General features: G+C 47.6%; 1 protein-coding gene across 10 annotated transcripts in view; it reads right to left on the bottom strand.

The window, feature by feature from the left end:
• Positions 1 to 18,934, bottom strand: part of LOC119706386 (rho GTPase-activating protein 7-like) — a 46,319-nt gene that overhangs the window by 311 nt on the left and 27,074 nt on the right. For 5 of the 10 annotated variants that reach the window (XM_038150015.1, XM_038150013.1, XM_038150016.1 and 2 more), the window contains exons 2-11: positions 14,864 to 14,935; positions 13,303 to 13,384; positions 11,902 to 11,965; positions 9,362 to 10,713; positions 8,837 to 9,007; positions 7,977 to 8,136; positions 6,461 to 6,659; positions 4,215 to 4,434; positions 2,397 to 2,511; positions 115 to 193 (exon numbers count right to left, since the gene is read on the bottom strand). In XM_038150015.1, the coding sequence (XP_038005943.1) occupies positions 155 to 193; positions 2,397 to 2,511; positions 4,215 to 4,434; positions 6,461 to 6,659; positions 7,977 to 8,136; positions 8,837 to 9,007; positions 9,362 to 10,713; positions 11,902 to 11,965; positions 13,303 to 13,384; positions 14,864 to 14,935 (2,474 nt within the window). In that variant the 3' untranslated portion in view covers positions 115 to 154. Of the gene's footprint in view, positions 1 to 114; positions 194 to 898; positions 1,998 to 2,396; positions 2,512 to 4,214; positions 4,435 to 6,460; positions 6,660 to 7,976; positions 8,137 to 8,836; positions 9,008 to 9,361; positions 10,714 to 11,901; positions 11,966 to 13,302; positions 13,385 to 14,863; positions 14,936 to 18,934 lie in introns of all 10 variants that reach the window. The other 5 variants (XM_038150022.1, XM_038150020.1, XM_038150019.1 and 2 more) reach the window with 2 other exon arrangements.

The following is an 18,934-nucleotide window of genomic DNA, read 5'->3' as shown; positions in this document are numbered from 1 at the left end:
AATTCTCATTGCAGGAGCCAAAGCCTTGAACTTAGAACACCCAAAGGTACCTCCAGGAAACCCTCCACCCACCCACACTCCCAGAGCCAACAATACTCCCTCCACCCACTTTACCTTAGGTGCCAGGTATGAGCAGGTCACCCAGCCTTTTATGTCATCTGTGATGGTGTGGGGAGGCAGGCAGCAGTTTTACCTGGAGGAGCAGGAAGCCCAGGGGAGGAGCAGATCAGTTAAACTGCATTCCCTCTGAGGAAGGCACAAGGGAAATGCCTTTCCCCTCAGCAGCAATGTTTTGAATCCCTACAGAGTTGAAAACCTTTTTGTGCAGTGCCTATCAATCGTGGGCAACTACAAGGAGCCACAGCTCCTGCCTTTGCCTTGGGGTTTGTTGGAGGCTCTGCTGTGAGCCTCCCAAAAAAACTTACAGAGTCCTAAAGCAGCACAAAACTGCAGCTGTGGTACCACTGGAGAGAAGGTGTTGCATTGGTGCAGGTGCTGACTGACATACACGTGTGTGTATGTACATCGTGTGTATATGTGTATCTGTATATACAGAGATCTGTATCAGGTCCTTCCTGATGGCCAGAGCGCTGGGGAGGGCTCGGCTCTCACAGCTGCTCAGTGTCCAGCACCTCATGTGGCACCAGCTGGCACTTCACCAAGTGCAGACCTGTGCAAACACACTGCCTCGGTGGCTGAGCCCTGCCCACAAACCCACCAGGCCTGGCGCTGGTGCCACGGTGCCAGCAGGGTGACGGCCACACCACGTCACCAGCTGCCCAGGCCGTGTGCTGTGCTCCCTGTCCCCCAGCTGCACCCACACCCGTGCCATGGCTGTGCTGTCCCTGCTCCCGGGGCTGAGGCAGAGCCTCGCCTGCCAGGCCCTGTCCCACCCTACCTGGGGCCACGCCAGCAGGCTGGGGTGGCGGTGGTGACGAGGCCGGGGTGGCAGTGGTGACGAGCCAGGTCCTGCTCGCGGGGCCGCGCGCGCTCAGCTTCAGTGGCAGGAGCAGCGTCGGCCGCGGTCCGGTGGCGGCCACAGTGACCAGTGCAGCTCTGGGTCCAGAGCAGCAGAGCCAGGTGTTCCTCCAGGCACGGGCATGGCAGAGGCTGCCACGCTGAGCTGTGGCCTCCAGCAGAAGGGGAACAGCCCTCTCCAGGCAGTCCCTGAGTCTCAGCCTACCCCGGCAGGGAGGGGGTGACACGGGCAGGACCCCGGCTCCCCGGCGTGAGGGGCAGTCCCACAGCTCAGGGCTGGAGCCAGCAGTGGTCACAGCAGGGGTGTGTGGAGTGTCCATGTGTGCGGGGGTAGCTCAGAGTTCCCATGGGGCTATTCCATGGGGCCATGCAGCCAGGAACAGGGCCAGCTCTGCGCTGCCAGGGCTGACCAGAGGGTACAGGGCAGGCAGTGCTGCCAGGGCACCCCAAGGGGCCTCAGAGCTGGGCACAGGGGTTCAGGCCACTGCTGGGGAAACAGGTCCATGGCTGGGCTGGGGAGGGAGAGGGGCACTTATAGCCCTGTCTGGGCTGGAGACTGATGCCATGCAGGGATCAGACCCCCTGGGCCCTCATCATTGCTGGGGGAGCCCTGGGGCAGGGCCATGTGTCAGTGCAGGGGAGCCATGGGGCAGTGTGCCCTGCCCTGACGAGCAGCTGGAGCAGAGGATAAGAAGGTCTGAGCTGACTGTTGGAGTGTGGACAGCACCCCTGAGGGAAAGGGGCCAGGGGTCAGGGGGAGCAATGGGGCTGGCAGGGCAGCTGCCCTGTCCCACACTGCCGGAGCTGAGCCAGAGGTGGCAGCCAGGGTCGGCCAAGAGTAAAGATCATAAGACACATCCACGACGATGAGGTCCGAGGTGGAGCCAGGGAGGTGAGCCAGCCAGGAAGGGAGGTCAGGATCAGGTCCAGGGACAGCAACCAGGGTTAGCCACAGTCTAAGGATCACTAGGCAAGTCCATAATGATGGGCAAAGGCCGCGGTCAAGCTGGGAAGTCAGTCTGTGGGCCAAGGTCCAGGTTCAGATTACTGGAGTCAATGGCCAGGCACAGGCATGGCTGTTGCTCTGGCCAGGCCCCAGCAACAAAACTTCAACCCACTCTCCAGTAGGGATGGCCAGGGCCTCCCTGCCAGGGCACATGGCAGCCACTGCCCCACAAGTGCTCTCTAAGCTGTCCCCAAGCCCATGGAGTGAACCCCATCACATTGGGGATGGAGGGGGGAATGCGGGAGTGCAATAATGACACTCATTTTCTCCTTGGTGGCAGCAGCAGGATGCCCATCTGTCACAGGCACAGAGCAGCAGCTGGGCTGGCAGGGACATTGCCCAGCTACTGCTCCAAGCCAGCCTCCCCCGCAGGATTCCCAGAGCTTTTGCTTGGTGACAGTGAGTGACGTACCTGGAAGAGCCTGTTGCACTCCATTATCATGTGGGCCAAGCCCTGAGTTGCTGCCAGGTTCTCGTTCAGCTCCCTCTGGTCTGGCTTCCCCAAGCTGCACTTCCTCTGACTGGATCTAGGAGAGGGGAAGATGAGAGGAAAGCTGAGTGAGCAAAGTGCTGGGAAGCACACAAAACACTCTGCACTGAAGGACCTGCCCGTGCCATGCAGGGCTCATGCAATGTGACCACTGAAGGTCAATTCCCTCCCAGCACATCCCAAAGGTGTCCAGGGCACTACTGACCAGTAGCAATGGACACCCAAGAAAGGCAAGTCAAGGGATTTATTCCCCAAACACATCATCACACACTTAGCCAAGAACAACCATGACCCCAAGCTTATTTGTGTATAATCTTCAATACCAAGCTCCTTTGATACCTGCCAAGCCCATGCAGAACTTTTTAAATCCTTTGGCCCAAACCACACCCAACACATTTCAAAACCAGTCCCCTCTTTTAATTCATGCTAGTGGTATTACATCATTAGTTCTGGCTTCTGAAACTTTTATCTATGTACATTCCTGCCAAATGGCTTGAAAATTGGGTGGAAGATAATAGTCCTCAGTGCTGCACTTTAGAGTCAGACCTGTCAGCTTGAACCCTTTGAAGTGGGAACCCTGCACCAAGGCATTAATGCACAGTTACAGCAGAGCTAAAGCTTCAAAGCATCCTGGCTTCTAAACACTGACAACAAAGAGAAAACTCCATTGCTATCTTTGGTCCTAACATTTCAGAGCAGCGTTGATGTAAAGCAAAGAGGAACAAGTCCCAGAGTGTAACTCCTAGGAGCTCAGACAGCACAGCAATCGAGCAGGACCTGCTGCCACCACTCAATCACATCCCCAGGTGCCCTCGCAGTGGCCCTGTGGCTCCCTTGCTGTGTGCCAGCTCAGCACAGGGATGCCTGAGGCGTTTTTTGATGTCTTGTGACATTCAAAAGAAAACCTTCAGTGTTTTCTTTCCCTTCCCCTGTGCTATCCAGAGCCTGAAAGATGCCAACAGCACATCTGACAGCTTTGCTCTGGGACTAGTCCTCCCCTGTAGATCCCCAAGTGAGGTGCTCAGCTTGCTATGCTGTCGGGAGCACGATGCTTCCTGCACAGCCAGCTGTGCTCTCCTGCCCTGATGGTCTGTGCACAGCCCAGGAGCACCAGCAGAGCAAACAGCCCTGCCTCAGGAGGCCAGATAAGGCATGAATGCTCTCAGAGATTATTTGTCTACTTTGGCCCAAGGGCACCTTCCTCCCTGCACGTACAAACAGGGGATGTTATGCAACCCAGATACTTTTACTTATTAAGATAAATTTACAGCATCCCTGTGGCTCAGTTTGGCAGGAACGATCCCCTTATCACCCAGCAGAACCAGTGCCAGTAGCTGCCTCAGTCTGCCAGGTATCTGCAGGGCCTTAAGGCCACACCTGGGCTCAGGTGGCCAGCGCAGGAGCACATTTCCAATGGCCAGCACCACTTTAATGCTAGCAGTGGGCCCCATGCTGGGCTCCTGTGCAACCAGGGGAGTGCAGCAGTGGTGAGGGACACACACAGACTGGTCAGGAGCACAGCAATGGAGCCTTAGCACCCTGCCCTGGGCAGTGAGCATTGCTCCATGCACTGCAGGCAGCTCCTACTGCACCTGAGCAACCAGATTTAAGGCAAACCCCATGGCACACACAGTCTATTTCCCCCTCAAAATCAGACTCTGAGCCTAGGCCAGCTACAGAAAGCATTGCTCCAGCAAGAGCACTGTGGACAGCAGCAGTGCCAGCATCAGATGCCAATACCTGGTTGAGGAGGAGGAACTGTCCCGCCTCAGGGTGTTGAGGTGAAACAAAGAAGGCGCCAGACAGACGGCGATGTTAGTTGGGGTCATCTGGTTTTCCTCAACAAAAGCCACCACGTCTCGCAGGAAGAACAGGAGGATTTTCAGAGCTTCTCGGTTTTCCTTTGGGAGAAGGAGAATAGCAGCCTGGACAGCCTGAAACTGCTCGTCCTTCGGCACGTCTGAAAACACAAACCATGACAAAAACCACTCGTGACCTGCAGAAGGAGCATCCATCAGCAGGGTCCCAAGCAGGGCACTGAGCCTGTAGGTTCATCCATTTCCCTGTCCTGAGCTCACAGCAGACAAGGCAAGGCCATTATCCCATCAAACATGAGCCATTTCTCCTGCTGCCTGTCAAGTGCATGTTCACACCCAGGGATGTTGCTGCCTGACTTGCACTTTATCTTGAACATCATGCTAATGAACATATCCTGAACTCAGTTACAATCCAAATAAGGACCTGTCTCCCCATAAAATATTACTCTGCAGTGATACTTTGGTGCTGCTCTACTGTCTTTTCCTTTCAGCTCCGAGCACGAAGAGAACAGATGCTCTCAGATAACTCAATTCAGAGACCAGAGTTTTGCCAGCACATTTTAATTCACACTAACCCTCACTGTGACTGTCTGGCCAAACAGCTCTGGCAGGAGGGCGGGTCTGGTTCATCCTGCCATGCATCCCCAGCACAAGGATTTCTCCAATTAATACCACTGCAAAGGGTAGAAGATCACTTCTCCTCCCTTTCAGGTAGAAGCACATACACAGAACAAACAAAACACACTTCTTGGTGAAAGCAGCACAATTCTTATCTCCAAAAGAATAATTTAATCTGTGCACTTGCTCCAGAAGATGGGTGAGTGGGGTGAATAGAATTTGGGCATTTGCTGTTTCTCTCCCAAAACAAGAGACAGGAGGTAGACAGTGGCCAGATTACAGTAATTGGAGGAAAAGTTACACATCCTTTGGACACGGGAATTGTAGACCTCCTTACAAAGCAGGATTTGTGAATGCAAGAAGAAAATTGATTTCAAACAAATAAACCATTTTCAGACAAAATTTTAAAACCCTGGCATGTGATGAAACAAAACCCCACCTTAATAAAGAACTTACACTGTACACAGAACAGCAGCTGCTCATTGACTTAGGTCAATAAAAGCCACATGGGTTAGGCTGCAAAACCAGTCCTCTCAGAAAGCTCACAAATTGTCTTTCTAAACCTTTTCTCAAAGCAGAAGAAACTTGTTTGTCCCAACAACATTGTTAGCCCTACTTCAAGCTCCTTCCCCAATCCATCTGCTTTTTGAAAGTGAATTCCTTGAGGGCAAAGTGCTGGAAATAGAACCTGTTTAAACTGTATTAAATGCAATATTTCAGCTTTGTGTTTCCTTGGTTTTTGGGTTGAGTCTCAAGGACAGTAACAGTGTGAGCACAGGCAGAAAGCTGCTGGTATTTCCCAGCTGTTTCACAGCAGCTGTTCTTGGGCACCTTAATAAAGAAATGTCATCAATATCTTCTCACTCAAAGAGCTATGCCATGCCATGAACAAGGGGACAAGGTTATTTCTTAATTTTGCATGAGGAAATGACTGTTTAAAAGCACAGTTTGAGGGGGCTGCTGCAGCATTTCCTTACACTCATCCTGGAGGGAGGAGAACTAGCTGGGTCATAGGATGCAGACAGGAAGCTCCCAGGTCCAGAGCCCAAATGAACTCATCTTGTCAGAAATGTCCTGCCTGACTCGTCTCCTCTGACTGCAGGGGAACTTGGCACTAGTCCTGGTCTGGCCACTGCCTTGTACAGCTGAATATTAAGATATCCAAGGCACTGGAAAATGTCAGTGTTAGGTATAGGGGACAGGAAAGAAGATGACATATAGACTCTGTCATTCAGAAGGCTAATTCTTTTTTATTAAGAAACTCATTGCTTTTTTATATCTTAGTTCACTACAGGTGGACTTGATTGGTCCTTTAATTAAAACACCATCACCATTGGTTAATTAAGAAACCACCCTTTGGTAAACAAATGTCTGTAACACATTCCACATGTTCACAACACCAGGTGCAGCAAGTTAGGATAAGAATTGTTTATCATTCTTCTCTCTGATTTTCTCACAGCCTTTCCCAGGACAACGCCTGGGAAAGTTGCCTGCTGCTCCCTGTGAGCAGAGAGCTGCCAGCACAGGAAAATGGCAGCTTTGGGTACCTACACTGGTAGATGTGGAGGAAGGATTCACAGAGCCTGCTGGTGAATATAGGCTCAGGAAGGTCTCGGAAATACTGCTTCACCATATCTGCCACGTCAAATGCTGACTGCCCTTCATAACAGACATTGTTTGGGCTGGTTTCATTCATTTCTCTTAAAGACAGGATCCTGGATTTAACACCGGATTTTCGGAACAGGCCAACCTGTGGGTAAAAGAAATTATTGGAGACAAAGAGAGGAGTCATTTGGAATCAAAATTTTGACAAATAAGTGATCCTTCACCTTCCTTCGAATAGCAAATATCCTATGGCAGTGGCAATGAACTCCAAAGTACTTTTATATCGTTAGAAGTCACATGGACATTTCTCTGAGGCAAGCTATGCCTGGTAGCCACAGAATCAGCTGTGACATACCAATCTTCATGTTTGTTTGGCTTTTATTTCATACAAAAGTACTCATTTTGTCTTTTAAAATCACTACCGTTGACATATGTCTGTTCTCTTGGGCAGGCTGTGTTTACACATGGGAACTCTAAGTTTCAAAGTCACCAATGTGTGTCCACCAAACACAAACATACATCGAGTGCTGGCTGACACAAACTGACTGTGAGATCCACAAGGCTCCCTGTAACACCTGATGCATCTAATTCTTCCACAGGCTGCAAAGGGCAGATGCCATTCTGAGGGAAATTTTGATGTTCTTTTTAATGTGATTGTCAACAGAGCGAGATTTACGAGTTTCCCATGAGCTCAACCCACCAAAACTTCTGGTGACAGCTTTACTCTGTGCCCCTGAGACAGTATTTACACTCTCTGGTTTATTTATATGAACTGAATGGATACCATAACCTCAAAATGAAAAACACTTGCATTGTCACTTCACAGAAGTGAAGTCACACACTTTTGCACTTTGGCATCATATAACACATCTAGACAATGGAAAAGCACAGGAAGAAAAGTCCTCTCTTTAACTAAAATGTCTTATGCCACAAGGTCTGCAGCTATGCTATGGAAATACCATACACAGCACACACTTCCTCTGCTGTCTCCACTCAGAGGATAAATACACAGCTGGGCTCCAGAAAAAGTTGTAACAAGCACTGCTGTAATGTTTTCTCTCTGCTTGGTGGTGCATTTCAGCTGAAACAAGACTAATTTTCACATTAGCTCTGGCACGCCCAGCAGCCACAGAGGGAACAATGACATTGTCTGACAGATTTGCCTCCTTGGGGAGCAGAGACGTGAACCTCCCCAGGCAAAGACAGCCTGACTGCCTGCACCAAGAGGGTTTCAGTGAGGGAAGGCACAAAAACACAGCACAGGGCTAAAGGTATTCCCAGAGGAAACCAGCACTGGTATTTCCTCACAGGCCACCTGCTCAGAGCTATACCCTTCTGCCTATTCAGAGCCTTAGGGGGTAAAAAAGTCCTTCACAAAAGTATAAAAGTCCTTCACCTTCTGCTTCCCTGGAGCAGATCTGTTCATGGCCCAGAGCTCCTCTGGGCTGCCTCGAGTTCATACCTGGTCAAGAAAGTGGCTTCTCAGATACTCCAGGGCTTGCAGGATGCCATTGGGCAGGGGGTGGCTTGTTCGCTGCACATTCAGAAGTAAAGGAACCCCGAACACATTTTTGTCCTTGTAGTCTGAGGCTTTTGGCTTTTTAATGAACTTTGGTATGGTCCTGGAAACAAAAACCAAGTAGATGCAGCTTACTAGGTGTCCAGCACATTGCACCTGCTGCTTTACACTCATCAGAAAGGGCTGAGCTGCACCTTGTCACAACCCCAAATTCTGCCATACCCGCACACACAGCATCAGGAGGGAGAGAAAATCAGCAAAGGCAATTACAGGGATGACTTCCTAATTTCATTGCTGAAATTAACTTTAATAAAGCATCCTCATGGTAAATGCATTCCATCCCTTTACAGGACTGCAGGGTTTTTTCATTCTTTCTACATTCAAGTACCAGCTCCCTATCACAAAATGTACATAAGTCCTCTGAGTGTCTGAATTTGTCACTGGTTTAGTCCAAACAGAAACTCAGTGCTGAAGGGCTGGATTCTCAGTCCAGCCAACTCTCACCTCAAGTCCCACAGTCCCTGGGATGGTCCCCTGAAAAAGCCCTGCAATTGGGCAAATTCAAAGAGAAGCTATGATGTGCCTTAAAATCAGTAACAGCACGACCAGCAGCGAGGGGCCAAAGTACAGCCCACAGCAGAGGAAATCCTGGAGCCATGGAAATAACCACAAAGCTGCTGGCAATTTAACAGGATGAAATTCTTCATCCTGAACACGTGCAATGTAGGCAGACAAAGAAATTCGCATGCTTACATCAACTCCTCTCTTTCCAGCTCAGGTTGTTTTAATATCAGACAACTTACCAGTTCCAGCCCTGCTTACTGGATGGGGAATATCTGTCCATTAAAGCTGTGAGCTTCAACAATGCCAGCTTTTGTGTGCGGGCCAGCTGGGCAGCTGACTGGCCATCAGTCTGGAGGGAAAGGCTTTCCATGCTCATGCTCTCTTCCACACACCAGTGCTGCTTCCCGTGCCTATGGGACAAATATTGCTTAACCTTAGGAGCATTTCCACCATCCCTGTTTCCTACCTGCATCTGTGAAGCACCCAAACTCTAAATGACCTGCACTAAATTTGCACTTAAACAAGGTACTTCCCATCCAGGAGGGCCTCGGGCGATACAAACTCTTTCCCTGATTCCAATGCCTGAGTGCTCATGCAGATTATGAGTGTCCTACTTTCAGCAGAGGTCAGATATTGGTACCTGTGGAGCAGTACCTGCCACCAGCAGACTCTGCTACCTAGGACAGACTTTAGAATACTTTGTTCTGGCAAATCAATTCTATTTTGTGTGGACAGAATCTAAGGCAAACCCAAGAATGGCTGACCTGTTGGTCTTTTTAGAGTCTGTGATGTATGCCAGGTCTGCAGAACCAATCTCCTTGCCCAGGCCACAGTTGCTCTCTCCCTCAGCCTCCCCTGCTGTCTTATCTTCAGAGCCCTCTGTTTCAACAGAGCTTTCTTTAGGGGAGGGTGGATACAGACAGGTCAAGTCACTGGCAAAGTCAGAATCTCCATCATCTGAGAACTTCTCTGTCCACTGATCCACCAGCTTTTTGAGACCATTGACATCTGCTAGGACACTGTTCAGCTCTGAGAAAACGTCGTCGTCTCCGACTTGTCCAGCCTCAAGACCCTGCAGCTCAGGGCTGGGCATGTTGTCATACACACTCAGCCTGTTATCCCTGCTCAGCACGGGGCTCCTGGCACCTCTGGCATCCCTGGAACCGCTCCTGCTCCGGCTCCTCCTGCACCCGTGGAAGCTCCCAGTTCTCCAGTTGACAGAAGAGCTGTCTGCTGGAGACAGGGAGCTATCTGTGAGTACTGTGGGGAAAGTGCCAGGTTTGTGGCCTTGTGGTATTTGAAACATCTGGCTCTTTTGTAACGTCATGTCATTGTTTAGGTTTTGCTGGGGTAGATCATTCCCCAGCAGCAGCTTGCTGGTGTCCATGTGCTCTGCATACGTCCCCCTTCCTTCACAGGGGCTGCCTGGTCTTATAACAGGGCTTGGAGTGCTCCCTGTGCTGCTATTTACAGACTGATTGCTGCTATTGCAGCTCCGGGGAGAAAAGGAAGAACTGTTCTTTGTTCGGATGCCAGAGAGGTCAGAAATATTTACACAGTTCAGCATCTTCATCTTTTCTTCATTAAGTCCTTCCAGAAGAACAGGTTCACTTATTATGGGTTTGGCCTTTGACTGACCGCTCCTTAAATTGCAGCTCCTTAAGTGCAGCTTCTCCATTTTCTTTAGAAGGCTCTTCCTCTTTTTAGATGGTGACTTATCCAAAATTTTCTCCTCACCAGTGACATTTAAAAATTCACTGGGGGGAGGAGAACAACTAAAAGCAGAGTCCAGCGAAGGTACCTTAACTGAGGAACACCTTGAGGAGCTCGTGCTGGTTTCCACATCTTCAAAAGGTTTTTGGGAGTTAACAATGTCACTGTCAGCACTGCTCGTGCTGTGAATTGAGGACACATCGTGCTTCTCACCATGATCCAGAGAGACACTGTCCTCGTTGTTGATGATCTTCAACACTGGACTGCCTGGGGTGGGAGCACCAGCACCTTCCTCTGCTGGGAAAGCTGCCAGGCTCCCGATGCGAGACCACCGCTGGCTGCACCTCTCATAAGCCCATCTGTCACTTATTGCACAAGGCTCGTCATCTTCAGAGTCGTCACTCTTAGAAGGAGAAAAAAAAACAACACCAGTTCAAGGGCAGAGTTTGGCAAATTTTAAATTACAAAAAGCAGTTTAACATAAAAAGTAGACTTAAATTTTATGCCGTCTTCCAAAACCCCCACGATCAACACAGGGAAATGTGACCATTCAGGCACTGATGATCTGCCCTAAGTTAGTTGAAAAACATGCTGACAAATCTGGGAAGTTTACCACAGGAAAAGGTGACAGATTTGATCTAAGGGTGAAAAATCCTGTTTTGTGGCAAATCCAAGGGTTTTGAAAGACAATTGTATTAGGTTTACACTGCCTTTCCTAAAGTCAAAATAATCAAACACTCTCACACTTTTGTGACAAAAACTCATCCATTTTCAGGTAAAGAAGTGTTTAGCTGTAGGACTGTGGCAGCATCAGTATCTGTGGCACCCTCCTGGAGCCCTCAGCCTCCCTTGCCACCTGCACCAGTTGCTCTCTTTGCTGGATTGTCCCCACTCTGAGGCAACACTGGGACAGTGAAACATTGGAGAGATGGGAATCACCTGTCTTTTCTCTTGCCCCATTCTGCTCTAAGAGAGAGCAGAACTCTCCAAAACCCAGACATTTTTCCAGAAGATGGCATTATTTTCTCGCTAGTCCTGCAGTTAATCCACGGTGGCTCAGAGGCTCTGCAGAGCTGGTGCTGCCCAGCCAAGCTGTGGCCACCACTCTGATTTAGCTGCAGTGGCAGAGCACAAAGACAGCACAGCTAAAACCTACCCAGCTTGTATTGGCTGAACATTTGGATTGCCCTCTTAATTTCTTTACATCAACAGGAGTGAAATTTCACCTTCAGCACATAAATAAGGTGGGAAACCACTTAGGAAATCAATGACAGCCATGCTGAGATGGGGCTTTGGGACACCTTCTCCTCCCCCCAGTGAATTTTTGGACAGTAACGTGTGTCAAGTCAAATTTTAAAAGTGTTTCAAAAGCCACCCCTAACCTACCTTGCAAAGTTTCAAACATTACATAGTAGCAATCTCCATCCCTATGTTTTCTCAACATAAAATGCAAATAGCAGAGCTTTGTGGGATGGAATTGAAAGGAAAGTTCAGACATTGCTAATCCTTCATGCATTTTTGAACCCAGGTGTTTGATACAACAGCTCAACACATCTTCAATTACAACAAGAACTGTATGTTACAGACATACCCGTTTCCTATCACGGCTTATTTCCACTTTCATTGATGCATACTTGTTCAATGTGTTCAACCTTCTAGGGTTTGAGAAAAAACACAGGAGTTTTAAATTTCAACTATTTTATTGCTTGAAAACAAACATGCACCAAACTAGTCGTGATCTTCTACCATGGAGTCTTCACTATTGTCAAAGACTGACATTCTGTTAGAGGCTTCCATACATTGGCCCTCAAAACCAGCACCAATAACAACACCACGATGTTCACACTTCCAGTTCTGCCATCTTAAAACTAGAGAAAACAACTATAATCAATCATTTAATTTTTTAAAAAATCATATTATTAACTTTACTGGTTGTGAAAAACTTCATATTGATTTAACATTTTGAAAATAAATTAAATTCTGTGTGGGCTTCTTGAAAAAAAAATTAAAAATCAAGACATTAACCTGTATCCCTGGAAGGACTGCATTATCTATCATTTTCATTAAAGCTTGTGGAATTAGTAAGGTCCCCAAACTAGTCAGTCACTTAGCTGTCAAACAATAGGTGGCATCAACAGGAGGCACACCGAGAGTCTCCATGGCGCACCCAGGACAGAAGTGATACCAGGAAACAAAACAGACCCCAAGTTCTGTAATATCTGCTGTGCTTTAGAGACGTGTGTGGTACAGGCAGAGCTGGAGTTCAGGTGACCTGACAGCACAGAAAAGGACCAGAACTCCTCACCAGGAGAGGAACTTTGCAGTGCCCTAAGTTAGAAATCATCATTTCTGCTGAAGAAACTCTGCTAAACAATCTCACCTTGAGGAGGCTTCAGTAACTGCACTACCAATTGAAGCAGGAGCCTCACACTATCCTGGCGCTGCTCCATGGGGAAATTCCACAGGGCCCTGAGTCTGACTTGGCACTGACAGTGCAGGTTCACTTGTGTGCTCTGAACAGCTGTGGCAAAGCAATAACTTCAAACCAGCACCTTTTCTTCTCACCCAAAAAATATTCAGGAAAACAGAACAGATCTCATGCAGATAATTTTTCTCTATCTGCTGGAACAGAAGTTGGAGGAAATTCCTGCACTCCATTATACATGATCCTAGACAGCAACCTGCCATGCTTGCAGGGAACTGGTTATTTTTAATCAGCTTGCAACCATTTCACATCCCAAAAAAAATATTTAATGCTCAGTGTAACATCCCTGAGAGCTTGGCTGAAGAGGAAGTGCAGACATGTGCTTACTTTACCTTTTAATTCCTAAAACAACCAACTTCAGTGACACTAAACTGTGTGCTGAAGTGATTTCCTTCAGTCACAGATTTGGTGACTTTGTTCCTCTGACAAAAGCAGAGGCATGAAAAGATGAGTAACAAGTAACTGGGGGGCTGGGGGCATCAAAGATGATCCATGATTAATGTTTACCTGAACAGTGATTCAATCGCATCTCCATCTAAAAATTCATGATCTCTCCTCACAGTTTTTACATCAATGGGAAACTGCATATCTGTGAACAAAGAAGTTGAATCTGAAATCTGAGTTGTAATTGCAAAGACTTTCAGGTTTGCAGCTTATTTATCACAGGTGAAATGAAACTACTTCTATTTCTATAGCTGTGCATTCGTGCAAACATCCTTCCAGCAAGTGAGGATCAGTTCCTTAGGGCAAGTGGGAGAACAAATGCAGGGATCTGCTTGCTGCTGGTATTACAGGTGGACAGGCCCTTCTACACTTCCAGGAGCTTGCAGTCACTGAGTGCCACAGACAAGAAACACAAAATAACCTTTAGATTTTGCTTTGGTTCTCTGCACGTTCTACAGAATAAAGCAGGGATTGTTTCACATGAGCCTTTGCCATGGTAAGGTGCAATGCAGCACGAGATACACTCTCTGAGCTCTAGGGAGCCTGACACACCATGCTGGGCTGGAAGCTGAAGAGTTCAGTGTTTCAGCTCCTGAGATTTAACCTTGCACATGAGGGAACCACTGAGGTCCATATGTATTTTATTAGCTTATTTTATAAGCTTTGTTTTCCTAGCCAGGTCAGGACCCTGCAGAAGCAGCAAGGTAATGCAGGGGATTCATTTTCCAGAAGCATGGCAATGCACATTTCCAACAAACGGCTTACAGAACACAATCTGCTGTGGGCAGACAGGAAGCATTTCCAGCTTCCATGGAATACAGCTGTCAAACCCAGCTCTACAGGCTTGACTTCAAATCTTCCATTTTGCAGTGACCAGGGGAGGTGGGAATGAGAGCAGTTAATGTTGTTCTTTTAACTGTAGTTCTTTGATAAAATCTTTCTTAAAAATAGGTTAGCTTTTGTTACTTTCAATAATTGTAACAAAAACCATATTTTAAAGAAGAGCAGTTTTAGGGTATATGCACAAGTGTGGCCTGAAAAATTATACAAGCTCTCAACAAATCCATATCTCCTCCCAAGAAATAAGCACACTTTGTAGTTTTAACAGCATGAAAATATGCTGAAATTGCATTTTTGACTGGCTGGCTGCAGCTGAATATTCCTCCTGAACAGTTATGATTGCAAGATGATTTTTTCCAACATTCTTTTTCAAAAGACCAATAAAGCAGTCTCACTCAGATCACAGGCTGGAGAGCCTCAGAGGAGTTTTGGTTGCAATCAGTGGTTGGAAACATCACTTCCAGCACCCCAAGGAATAGAGCCTGAAAAAATTATAAGCAACTAAAAATAACAAAAGTAGAAATTTGACTGAGTTGCAGTCTAACAATAGGAAAAGAAAACCAGGGAAGATTTGGTCCTTTAAAGAATTGTACTGAGTCCCTGATGAGATGTCCCTTCTGCAAGAAAACACATCAGGTCACTTCTTTCCTCCAGGTTTGCATGAAGATATAACAGAATTTGGAAGTGCTTCCATCAGAAGTGTCAGGTTCTAAAATACATTATTTATGTGAACAATTCCACTCAAATTCAGTGGCAGCTGCTTGGCAAGTCTTTGTGATCATACCTTCAAACAGCTGAGCATACTGGGGAAATCCAGCAGCTCTCAGCCAGTCGCAGGCTTCTCTGGCTTCAATTTCTGCAATGAGAACACACAGTTGTTCATGGACAGTGCTCACCAGAGTCAGTGATAGCCTAATTTCACCTGGCACACTCTCTGAGAATCTTGTGTGTTAGTGTTTTGTTAGGATATTGCTAAAAAGGAATAAATCCTCGTATCCAATGCACTTACATGCACATAGCTCTGCAATAGTCATTCCTCTATAGGAGAGAGAAGCAAACACAGGATTGATTTGAACACATACTTGGGATGTCACACAGGGGGGCAAACCAGCTGTCCCTGAGCTGGGGGCAGTGGAGCATCTGCAGCATTTAAATAAGTGACCAGAGCAGGGTGTGGGGCACACATCCGTGGCAAAGCCCGCTCATGCATTCCAGCGCTCAGAGATGGTGATAAGACACAAACAAACCCTATAAATAAACTTAAAACGCTCTCCCTACTTTAATAACACTGGCCACGGCCTAAGCATTCCCAGAACAAGAGTTCTCAGGAGTACCTGTTGCTAGGGTCTATCAATATTTATTTCCTTGCCAACTACCTACAGAGCTTGGCAGCCAGTGCAGCACAGCAGATGTCAAGAACTCGCTGCTCACTTTGTGACAACGGGGGAAGGCCTGTGGCCAGTACTGCTGAAACATTCCCACAGAGGCAGAGCAGAGCACAGCCTCGCAGAATCACACACCAGGCTCCTCAAAAACACAGGCAGGTCAGCGTGGCTGCATGCCCCCAGGCTCTGATCTCTGCCAGCACAGAAGTGTCTGGGTCTGTGGGAGAGGAGGGGATTCCCAAATGCACTTTCTGTAGGTCTGCGTGCCCCCCAGCGTGCCTTACAGCAGCCACCAACCTAAAAGCAAAGACTTCTTTGAAAGGAACATTGTTGAGCTACCTTAAAATCCAGCATGCTCAGTAGAGAGAAATGTTTTTAAATCACCTTAAAGAGCAGCATGATAGGCCAGAGGAACAGAGCTGTTCCTTAAAACTATTTTCTTTACACATACACTCACAGATTAGGATTCCAGGGCACTTCACATACATACCTGTTCAAATTCACTGCTTGCTTTGCCCAAGCAAAATTGGGCTTCTCAATTGTAAGTCATCAGTGCAATCAGACACCAACCAAAAATGTCACACAACTTCCATGATTTTATTTTTCTACTTCAAAACTTAAAATTGTTTCCATTGTCACTTAATCAGATTGGACAATGCTGTTCTAATAGAGGCTTCCCTGCACAAAACTGTATGGCTTTTTCATCTGAGAATAAAGTGATTCCACAGGAAGACCAGGATATTTTCACACAAAACAGATGGATGAAAGTCTTTTTTCATACTGCAGAACAGAAACTAATTTCTTCCACAACAGCCCATATACACTATGCCTATATTTATTGCTATACTTAGTGCCACAATTTATCATAATCTTTACCAAACACAGCATTTACTGGAGACAATAAAAGACAAGCATTGTATTCACAAATTAAAAGAGGAAAAGAAAAGCTATTTGTAGAAAAGAGCCAGGAGGATGACCAGTCTGACACTTAAAGTTTTCACAAATTGATTTTCATTTAGAAAACCCCAGTAGATCCACTCAGCCATCTCAGCTGTGGAGAAACTGTAGCTGTCCTCATTCCAGACCACAGCCTACTCAGCCAGAGCCTGTGCACAGCAATCCTGAGCTCAGACAGGGACTCTCTAGGGGCTGAAGCTTCCCCAGATCCCAACACATTAAAAACACAACTCCATTTTTAGATCAAACCAAGCCATGAAAAGTGATGCAAATTAGAACAGAAAAAATAAGGCAGAAAAATATTTTGCACCTAGTGAGGCTATTTTCAATGAATACAACTGAAAATACACACTTACAGGGGGCCCCTTCCATAGCAAGGACAGAGGAGCTGGGGGAATTTTCTTCATGATGTGAATCTCCAGGCCTTTTAGCATACCTTTGCACAATCACAGGGCAGGTTTGGAGTAGATATTAGGAAGAAATTCCTCCCTGTGAGGGTGCTGAGGCCCTGGCACAGGGTGCCCAGAGAAGCTGTGGCTGCTCCATCCCTGGAAATGTTCAAGGCCAGGCTGGACATGGCTTGGAGCAGCCTGGCCTAGACAAGAGGATGACAACTTTTTAACAGCTTTTGTGTGCTATCTGCACAACTGAAATAGCAGAGCGACCTAAATGTGTCACCTCCTTCTCCTGAACTGATTTCATAATTAAGCAGATGGGGAAAAAAATCCTGTAAAACTCAATATTCCTAGCTTAGAGGCTGCCAGCAACTCCTCCGTGCCAAGCTACCTATTTCCCCACGGGCTAGGGGGTGGTAGGTTACCACCAGATGTTTATGAGAAACAACACAGAGCACACAGGCTGTGCCACCCTTTGGCTGTACTGTGTCCCACAGGTACATTCTGTGCTGAGGACTCAGCCCAGTCCCCAGCAAAGAGCATTCAGAATCCTGCCTGTGCCCCAGCCCAGCCCCTCCACAGCTGCTGCCCCTTCCCCATGCACCCTCCTCCCTGGAGCCCCAGTGCCTCCACCAGCTGGGCTGTCACACCTCTCCGGGAGCCACCTGGGCTGAGAAGCTGTGTGTCCCATGTGACACTGTCCTGAGTGCAGGACCCACACTCCTCAGGTACCTGCAAACCAGGTGCTACAGTGTGAATTAAATCCCTATCAGAATGAACAGCACTGCTAACCAGATTGTTTGCAACAAAGGAAAGACATCTGTGCTGAGATTTGGGCATTGTCTCTGAGATGTTTTTCTGACAAGAAGCACTTTCCTAACAATGAGGCAGAGGCAGCAGCCCAAACCAGTGACAGCTGTGCATCAAACAGGCCAGTCAGCCTTACTGCGAGGTCATGCAAACTTCAGTGAAAGAAGAATGTCAAACTGTACTTCAAATTTTAAAATACTCTACATAAAATGGGAGAATATCACTTTCTTTTTGAAAGCACCATCACTTTCTTTTTGCTGCCAGGATGAAGTGTGACTTTCAGTTGCTGCCAAAGCAGGAGACCTTCCATTCCCCAGCTGTGAGCTCCTACCCCTCACTGACAGCCCGAGCCAATGCCAGCAGCCAAACTGGCAGGAAATGAGTCACTTTTGTTGGGCAAGATGAGATTTAAGAAGTTTTAGCTTTCTGAATTGGCTACCACACGCTCTGATAGGTTCCAGTGGCAGGACAAGGGCAGTGGTGGGTCCATGCAGGGAGAGCTGTGGGAAGCTGCCTGCCCAGGCCAGGGAGCTCAGCCTACTGTGAAACCTTTACCTAAACGTATTGTTTTTCACAGAGGTGTCTCATGGCAGGTCTTTTTCAAAGCAATTTTTAAACAGATTTTTAAAACCAATGGTAGATGCATTACTTCTATCTCCATCCAAAATAGTTTTCCAGTTTCAACAGGTAAGAGTCACATGGTGATCAGGAATTCATTAATTAAAGGGATTTAAATCTGAACACCTTCCAAAACCATGGCAGGAAAAAGAACAATTGGAGAGATTTTCTTGCTGTTTGCAGCACTCCTGAATTAGTTGCTGCAGGACCCTCCTTGTCCCCTTTTCTGTAGGATGCAAGTGTGGTGCTCGTGGCAAAGAAAGGATTTCTCAACATGCCCAGCAGACAGGAGAACAGAACAGAGGGTAGGACTGACCCTTTACTGACTGCACATTGCACCACTCTGTAACGAAACAGAAAAAATCCCAAAGGATTTTGCTCTTTCCCAACCTCTGTCATTACACAGGAAGATCTAGGGGGTTTTTTTTGTCTCTAAATGGCAGTAATCCTCCTCAACAGCCACAGAGAAGCAGGTGCCCAGGGTGCCACCTGCCAACCTGCCTGCTGTGCTGCAGCAGGGCCAGCTGTGCCTCCCAGGGGAATGCTGCTGCCTCCCCTCATCTCTGACACCCCAGACTGCCATCCCCCAGCCTCCCCAGAACTGCAGTCAACAGTGCATGCTTGGCAGCCACATGTCAAACTCTGCCACACATTTTTCCTACAGCTCATGAGCCCTGGGCTGGGAACTGG

Source organism: Motacilla alba, chromosome 13 (assembly GCF_015832195.1).
Source record: "Motacilla alba alba isolate MOTALB_02 chromosome 13, Motacilla_alba_V1.0_pri, whole genome shotgun sequence".
Lineage (NCBI taxonomy): Eukaryota > Metazoa > Chordata > Aves > Passeriformes > Motacillidae > Motacilla > Motacilla alba.
The sequence above is the reverse complement of the archived record's forward strand: the minus strand, read 5'-3'. Positions and strand labels throughout refer to the sequence as shown.